The sequence below is a fragment of the Takifugu flavidus genome, unplaced genomic scaffold, assembly GCF_003711565.1.
Source record: "Takifugu flavidus isolate HTHZ2018 unplaced genomic scaffold, ASM371156v2 ctg780, whole genome shotgun sequence".
In the NCBI taxonomy this organism is placed as follows: Eukaryota; Metazoa; Chordata; class Actinopteri; order Tetraodontiformes; family Tetraodontidae; genus Takifugu; species Takifugu flavidus.
The window spans coordinates 1-8,720 of NW_026622390.1; the positions used below are offsets into that span (position 1 = coordinate 1).

At 47.0% G+C, this 8,720-nt stretch overlaps 1 protein-coding gene and 1 non-coding gene across 2 annotated transcripts; both read left to right on the plus strand.

Moving 5' to 3' along the window:
- Positions 1-275: 275 nt before the first annotated feature.
- On the plus strand, positions 276-346 carry trnag-gcc (transfer RNA glycine (anticodon GCC)). The gene has a single exon. It is a non-coding gene; the product is annotated as a tRNA-Gly (tRNA).
- Positions 280-6,620, plus strand: LOC130521201 (uncharacterized). The gene is made up of 3 exons (XM_057024833.1): positions 280-660; positions 1,026-2,076; positions 2,925-6,620. Exon 3 carries the CDS (start codon positions 3,654-3,656, stop codon positions 6,618-6,620), a length of 2,967 nt encoding a protein of 988 aa, XP_056880813.1. The 5' UTR covers positions 280-660; positions 1,026-2,076; positions 2,925-3,653.
- The last annotated feature ends 2,100 nt before the right edge of the window (positions 6,621-8,720 follow it).

An 8,720-nucleotide genomic window follows, 5' to 3' on the forward strand; every position in this document is an offset into this window, starting at 1 on the left:
TATTTAGTGTCACACGACGTTATTGTGGTCGTATTTAAGCTGTTAAGTGTGTGACAATTTCTGTCCAAGCTTTATATCGTTAATTACCATGTGAAGTGCGTGTTAATTTATGCGTGTAGATACCTGTATTTGACCACTAGATGGCAGCATAGTTATCCAAGAGACGCCATTATTTTGAACGCTTTTGTTCTCGTTTATAGTTGAGAATTAAGTTAAGTCTGGTTAAGTATTAAGTTAACTTTCTTTAAAAACTTCATTTTTTTGCTGCTGTTTATGCATTGGTGGTTCAGTGGTAGAATTCTCGCCTGCCACGCGGGAGGCCCGGGTTCGATTCCCGGCCAATGCAAATTGTTTTTGTCTTATTCTTATGTTTTATTGAATTTGATCATATGAGAACCCTCTGGGCTTCGATCTGATTGTCTGGTTCTCCGTTACAACTATTCTCGACTGGCCCCCGCGTGGTAGAGAGAGAGAGAGAGAGAGAGAGAGAGTTTTAGCTAAACGGCCCTAAACCGTTTCCCATTCATTTTCAATGGCAGTGCTAAACCACTACGGACGCAATATATTTCCGGCCGCTATCATCCTGTGGCGCTGTTCTGCCGTTTCTATCAAGAGCGGCTCCTCTCCGGAAAGTTCATTCTTTGGTAAACTTCGCTGAAGGTAAGTTTGGGCTTGATTTCCTTCTAAATTAATGAGGAAACTTTTCGTAATTGTGCATAGGCTGTGGTCAATTTTGTCCTAAATTAGTAAGGAACATGTTATAATTGGCCCTAAATTATAATGTACTGTATTTGTCACGCTACAATATCATATCTTGTCAAGCTAGTTTTTCCTATTGTATTACGGTCATATCTCGTCGCCAACTTTGTCGACATTTTATTACACATGGTACCACACTTTATCTTTTACTGGCTTAAGATTCCTTTGATCACATTTATCAGGTGTGATTTGAAAAATGGGTGGAACTGTTTTATGAGTGTCTAATAAAAATGAGAAAATTAATTGACATTTTTCCTTTATGTCAGCTCAACATGCAGAAGCAAGTCGCCTTTTTTCCTGGGAAACTTCAGGTCGTGTTCCTCAAGGGGCCTCTTGGGTTTCTCCTCCAGGAGCCATCTGATGAAGCCAAACGGGTGAGTTCCACTCCTCAGGACAAGTCTGCGGCCATGAGGGAGGACCTCGTACGGCAGAACACTTTGGCCGTCATCCGACAAAGAGGGGGGGGGGTCCCTCAGATAAGATAGAGGTGGTGGGAGACTATGTCCTGCAGTTTGGTAAATATGTAACAGGGACATATAATATTGTATTATAATTACACAAAATTGTTCTTTTGTTTACTATTGTTGAACATACCTGGTGTTTGTTTTACTGTGCTGTCTTGGTCCTCCAGTCACTTCGTCTGTATTTTATTTCTTCTTCGTGTGTCCCCCTTGGTGCACCTGTATAAATTCGAGGGCCGCGACTTCCTCTTCCCTTTTGCAATTCTCGTGTTGGGAAGAGGTCAGTCATCTTTTGTAATCCCTTGTTTTAAGTGTCTTTTTGTTATTATTTTGTCTTAATTTGTCACTCTTATAACACTACAGTTCTATTCAAGTTTATATTGAGCTCTGATGTTGCTCCGATGTAGTGTATTATTGATGTGAACAGGTGCGATGGTGCTAACTCCATGTTGTCTTCTCTGTAGTTTGGGCTGGATCAGCAAATAGCGGCACATGTTAATTTTGCTGTTTTATTTTGACCAGATTAAACGGAGAGTGCCTCCAAAAGTTCAACTGTGTCCCGTGGCTACTCTACGCACCACAACCACAAAAATAACACAACGCAGACATACACCGGTCACACTTGGTGCCGTTTGACCCGTGCCATCGCCATTCATCGCCAGTCTTTTCGTCCCCCGGGCTGCTGCCGCGCCCTCGGCTTCTCCGCTCTTCACCTTCGGCGCGCTGCGTGCTGTGGTCTTGTGACGTCACCGCGTCGCCAAGGAGTGCTGCCCTCAGGACTGTCTGCCAGGTTTTGGGCTTGCAGTGCGGAGTTAGGGTTTAATGAGTGTCTTATTGTATTACATGACTGCGTGAGGTGAATTTGCTTTTATTTTTGAAAAAAAAAAACCAAGATGTTTAACCCTAATCCACCTTGTATTGGTAGAGGCATGGCTTTGAATACTGGTGTTGATAAGGTACACCCTGTTAGTAATAAGACTATGTTAAGCCCACCGATTGCCACTTCTACACCTATTGCTAGTGCACACTCAGAACCCACACGTGTTGTGACACATGATGCGCTCAGTGGCATAATAACTGATTTGGCAAAACAAATTGGGGATAGTATCGCAAACAGTCTGAATACAATGCACAAACATCAGCCCTGCCACACCCAGCTGCCTGCTACTGACAGTGTGTCCCCCAGTCGCCTGGAGGCTTCACAGCTCAAAGTAGTGGTGCAGTCTGAAGCCAAAGCCCCACCGTTCTTCAGGGGCGACCACACTGATACATTTTCCATTCAAGAGTGGGAGGGGATGATGAAGTGTTACCTGTCCAGAACAAGCTGTGAGACATCTGAGCAAAAATATGAACTGATCATGTCCCGATTGACAGGCAAAGCTCGGGATGTGGTTAAGGTGTCACTCCGCTAGCCGCCCTGACCTGAGTGAGGGTGGGTTGATTACTGCTGTATTTGACATCCTAAAACGAAACTTCAGTGCAGTCACATGCTCCAACATGCCAATGAGAGACTTTTATAGCACAATACCAAGGAGTGGTGAGGATGCCATGGACTATTGGATTCGTCTTAATAAGTCTATTGATGCTGTGGATGAGTGCCTCAGGAGGCGTGGGAAACATGTGGACGACCCCACCGCTGAGGTTGTGATGATGTTCATAAGTCATTGTCCTGACCCTGCTCTTTCTCTGTCATTTCAAATTAAGCCCCCCGAAGAGTGGACAGCTGCTGAGGTCCAGCGCCGCTTGGACAGTCATGTGGGACAGATGAAAGGTGTTGCGGCTAATACGCACTTGGTGACCAATGCCCTGTCGGCTCAAGCTCCTGTTTATTCCTGCGATCTCCAGGACTCTGCTGAACTGATTCCCTTTTGTCCACCCAAAGCCACTTATGAGTCCCCACAGCCGCTGTCAGGATCAGGAGGCCAGCCACACACTTCAGCCAGTGCCACACCAGAACCTGTGACTCAGCAAATGGTGGCTATGTTTGACAAGGTTCTTTCCCTGTGCACTGCCTCGGTGACTAATAGCAGGCAAAGGGCAGGTCGCGGTCAATTTCCTCAGCGTCCCCAAGGCAGAGCGTGCCAGGTTTGTGGTTCTAGCGAACACACCACTCATTCACACTGTAGGTTGTACAGACTATGTCTTAACTGCTTTGGACCTGGTCATATGAGAAATGAATGTGCACAGAAGACCAGGCTCCCGTCAGCCACTGCTCCATCTACTGGTGATTTAAACTAGTTGGCCTGTGTGATAAGAGGGGCAGCATGGGCAGTGTTATAGTGTTATACCCTCACCAATCCTCCTGATCCTCACTCTGTGTATGTTGACTGTTGTAAAAGCTACTCTGAAGACAAGACTGTCATTCTGGTTGGGTCTCAAAGAATTGAGGGAGCTAGTGAACTGTTTTATACTCCTGTGTCAGTGAGCAATCGAATGTCTTTGAGAGGGATGCTAGATTCAGGAAGCATGTCATGTACACTTAGTGAATCAGCAGAGGCCAAGTTAAGAGCGGCTGGTGTTGTCTTAATTCCACAACCTGTCCCCGAGCAGGTGGTTCTCATTGGTTGTGGTGGTCTTGTTACTCAACCTAAATGTATCTATGATTTGGACATTGAGATTTATGGCTGGAAGTTTGTGGTGCCAACGTTTCTGGTGCCTGGGCAGAGGGATGAGTTTATTGTTGGCACTAATGTGATCCGTCCTGTTGTCCAGAAGATGAAATCTGAAGAGAAATATTGGGAGATGCTATCCTCACGTACATCCGATCCTGACTGTGAGCTGTTTCTCCAGTTACTGAGTTGCTCTTCCCGGTGGTTGGGCCCAGAGGTTCCTGATAAGGTGGGAACAGTGAGATTACAACAGGCTGTGACGCTGCTTCCTCAGAAGGAATACATTGTTTGGGGGAAGCTGCCAGCATCTGCTCCTGTGTCCCCTGGCAGCACAGTCATTGTAGAGCCGACATCCGCACGCTCTACACCCAAGAACATCATGGTTGGTCGAATTGTTGCGCCAATGTGGGGTGATCGCTGGGTCCCCATGAAGATCCTCAATCCCACACAGACTGCTGTTACTTTACGGCGTAATGCAAAGCTAGCTGACGTGTTCCCCTGTGTTGCCATGGAAGACTTTCCTGTTGCCCAGGGTCTTTGTAAAACCCAGTTAGGTTCATCGCCTGTTCTCACTGGCCACCAGAGTGGCCCAAGTGACCCTGTGCAGCTGTTGAAGGATTGTGGTCTCGGTGACATTGACATGGGGGGCTGTGAAGTGTCAGATGAGTGGAAGGGCAGGCTTGCCGATCTGTTGTTGGCCTTTCAGGATGTGTTCTCTAGAGATGGTCTGGATTGTGGGGAGGCAAAGGAGTTTGTCCATCGGATTCACCTTGCTGACGACCGTCCCTTTCGGCTGCCGTTCCGCAGAGTTCCACCTGCTCATTATCAGAAGTTGAGAGAAGTTCTGTCTGAAATGGAAATGAGGGGCATAATCAGCAAATCCATCAGTGAATATGCCTCTCCCCTGGTGTTGGTGTGGAAGAAGTCAGGGGATTTGCGAATATGTACTGACTTTCGTTGGCTTAATGCTAGGTCTGTTAAAGACGCCCATCCACTGCCACACCAGTCGGACTGCCTTGCTGCCCTTGGGGGTAACGCCTTCTTCAGCACTATGGATCTGACCTCAGGGTTCTACAACATCCCTCTCCATCAGTCTGACAGGCATTACACAGCCTTTACTACACCGCTTGGCCTTTATGAATACAACCGCCTGCCCCAGGGCCTCTGCAACAGTCCAGCCTCCTTTATGCGGATGATGCTTAGCATATTCGGTGACCTCAACTTCTCAAACCTTCTGTGTTACCTTGATGACTTGTTGGTGTTTGCACCTTCTGTAGAGGAGTCTTTAAGCCGCCTCAGTGTTGTCTTCTCCCGGTTGAGATCTAGTAACTTGAAGCTTTCTCAGAAGAAGTGTCATTTTCTCAGAAGGTCAGTTAAATTTCTGGGTCATGTTGTGAGCGCTGACGGTGTTTCTGTGGATCAGGAGAAGGTGAGCGCCATCTCTGGGTTTAGGAGGGAGGACTTGATGGAATCTGATGGCTGTACTCCGTCCCAGCAGAAGGTCAGATCTTTTCTCGGAATGGTCCTGTTTTATCAGCATTTCATTCCTGCATGTTCCCGTATTGCCAAGCCTCTCTATGCCTTAACAGCTGGCCAGAAGCGGAGGACTAAAGGTGGTCAGGGCCGATGTAAACCTGGAACATACAGACAGTTAACACCTCAGGATTGGTCCCCTGAGTGTGATGGAGCCTTTGAACAACTAAAAACTGCGCTCCTCGATTGTGTGGTTCTGGCTCACCCGGATTTTGATAGACCTTTTATCCTCTCCACTGATGCTTCCACTGACGGGCTTGGAGCTGTTCTTTCTCAGGTGCCGGCAGGTGAGGAGAGGGCAAGACCGGTTGCGTTTGCTAGCAAGTCCCTAAGCCGCAGCCAGGCTAAGTACCCTGCTCACAGACTTGAGTTTCTGGCTCTCAAGTGGGCGGCTTGTGACAAGTTCAGTCATTGGCTCAAAGGCCATCAGTTCACAGTCTGGACTGATAATAACCCGCTCACGTACATCTTGACCAAGCCGAAACTGGACGCCTGTGAACAGCGGTGGGTCTCCAAACTGGCTCCGTACAACTTTGACATTAAGCATGTCCCTGGCAGGCTGAACGTTGTTGCGGATGCCCTTAGTCAACGGCCTTTTGTCAAACCGTTAGCCGAGCGTCTCCTTTCTGAGCCTTACATTGATCTGTTGAAACAGGCTTGTGAAGTGAGGGAGGAGTCCGTGCAGGATGCTTTTCATCTGACCTGCCAACCTCAGTCATTGGTCGGTCCTGCTTTTTCTACTGCAGTCAATGTCTCCATGTCTGAGGACGAAGTCTCCACCGTCCTGTCAGCCTCCAATGACTGGGAGGTCGCGTCCAGACATCGTGCTGTTTCTTTGGCTGACCATTTAAGTGCGCTTGTTGGTCCTGAGCCTTGCCTGTCGTCAGCGTTGTCCAAACATGAGCTCCAGTCCCACCAGGAGAGTGATGTTGTTGTTTCCAGGATTGCCTTCTTTGTGAACCGGAAAATCAGGCCTTCCAGACGTGAGCGTGCCCATGAAAATCAGCAGGTCCTAAGAATTTTGAAGCAATGGGAAAGGCTGGCAGTTATTGAAGGAATTCTGTATCGCGTCACTAAGGACCCTTTGACCAGGCACAAGCGCTTCCAGTTTGTTGTTCCAGAGTCCCTCAAGTCATCTGTGCTCTCTGGCATCCATGACAACGCAGGTCACCAAGGGCAGCCACGCACTTTGTCACTGGACTGGCACGTCAGCGGTTCTTTTGGTATGAGATGGAAAAGGATGTCCGCAACTATGTAAGACAATGTCCACGGTGTGTTCTCAGTAAGACTCCAGAACCATCCGCCAGAGCCCCACTGGAGAACATAAAGACCAGTGTGCCACTGGAGTTGGTATGCATTGACTTTTGGTCTGCGGAGGACAACAACAATAAATCGGTTGATGTCCTTGTTGTCACTGACCATTTTACTAAATTGGCACATGCATTCCCTTGCCGCGACCAAACTGCAAAGAATGTGGCTAAGAAGCTTTGGGATGGATTCTTCTGCATTTATGGCTTTCCTCAGCGTATCCATTCCAACCAAGGTGCTACCTTTGAGAGTGAGTTGGTGGCAGAGTTGCTAGAAATGGGTGGCATCATCAAATCTCATACCACACTGTACCACCCCATGGGCAATGGCATCACTGAGCGGTTTAACAGAACGTTGGGGAACATGTTGAGATCTTTGCCCCCAAGGACGAAGCAGAGGTGGCCGCAGATGATCCAGTCTTTGACATTTGTATATAATTGCACAGCTCATGAAACAACAGGCTTTGCGCCCTTCTATCTGATGTTTGGGAGGGTTCCCCGTTACCAATCGATCTCCTCTTCATGAACGTTCTCCATGATGACTCTGTATACGATTACAATACCTATGTCAAGTCACTTATGGAAGATCTTCGGTCCGCCATGATCTTGGCTCAAGGAAACAGCGCTGTTGAACAGAACCACCAGTCGGACCAGTACAATAAGCGGGTCAGGGGCTTACCTCTTTCTGTTGGGGACAGAGTACTGTTGGCAAATAAAGGAGTTAAAGGAAAAAGGAAGCTGTCTGACAAGTGGGAGGCGGTTGTTTATGATGTTGTTGCTTCTAAGCCAGACCTCCACATATACAAAATCCGAGACCAAGCGGGTAATGAAAAAACTGTGCATCGCAACTTACTGCTTCAGGTCAACTCTTGCCGCTGGCGTTTCGCTGGACGTGACAAAGGCTCAGTCTGCCGTTGGTGTTGATGTTGTCCCAGAGGAACCTGGAGTATCAGTGGGGGGTAGGGAAGTTGAATCCTCCCGGCCCAGTGCCATTCCAAGTTTGAGTGAGTCTAGTGTTGACCGCACAGCATCCTGGGTCCAACAGCAGTCACCCAATGAGAGAATGGAACCTGATGTGATGTCCTGTGACTGTCCCACAGAGTTTGCTGGTCCCCCCTTGGTCCCTTGTGATGAGGTACACAAACTTTCTGATGACTTTTCTGATTTGGGTCACAACCTTACCACACGATTTGGTAGGCTTGTTAAGCCAGTCTGTAGATTGATTGAATCTATGACTCAGAGTCTTTGTTTGGCACTGAGAAAGTTCATTCTCCTATTGTAACTATTTGAATTTTGTGGCCTCCCCTCTTTTGATTGATTAGTGCCGGAACTTGAGGAATGCTTGATTTTGCGTGATTTTGTTGGGCTACATGCTACCTATATCTAACACTCCCATGCACATTGTAAATGGTCGCTATTTTGTGGTGTAAAGGGCACCACTTATTGCCTTTTATTATTTAAATAGGAAACTGTCTTGCGGATATCTTTTTTTTTTTAGCAGCCAGCTTTATGTGCTTTTGGTATTTTGTGTAATTCTAGGGGGGTGAATGTAACAGGGACATATAATATTGTATTATAATCACACAAAATTGTTCTTTTGTTTACTATTGTTGAACATACCTGGTGTTTGTTTTACTGTGCTGTCTTGGTCCTCCAGTCACTTCGTCTGTATTTTATTTCTTCTTCGTGTGTCCCCCTTGGTGCACCTGTATAAATTCGAGGGCCGCGACTTCCTCTTCCCTTTTGCAATTCTCGTGTTGGGAAGAGGTCAGTCATCTTTTGTAATCCCTTGTTTTAAGTGTCTTTTTGTTATTATTTTGTCTTAATTTGTCACTCTTATAACACTACAGTTCTATTCAAGTTTATATTGAGCTCTGATGTTGCTCCGATGTAGTGTATTATTGATGTGAACAGGTGCGATGGTGCTAACGCCATGTTGTCTTCTCTGTAGTTTGGGCTGGATCAGCAAATAGCGGCACATGTTAATTTTGCTGTTTTATTTTGACCAGATTAAACGGACAGTGCCTCCAAAAGTTCAACTGTGTCCTGTG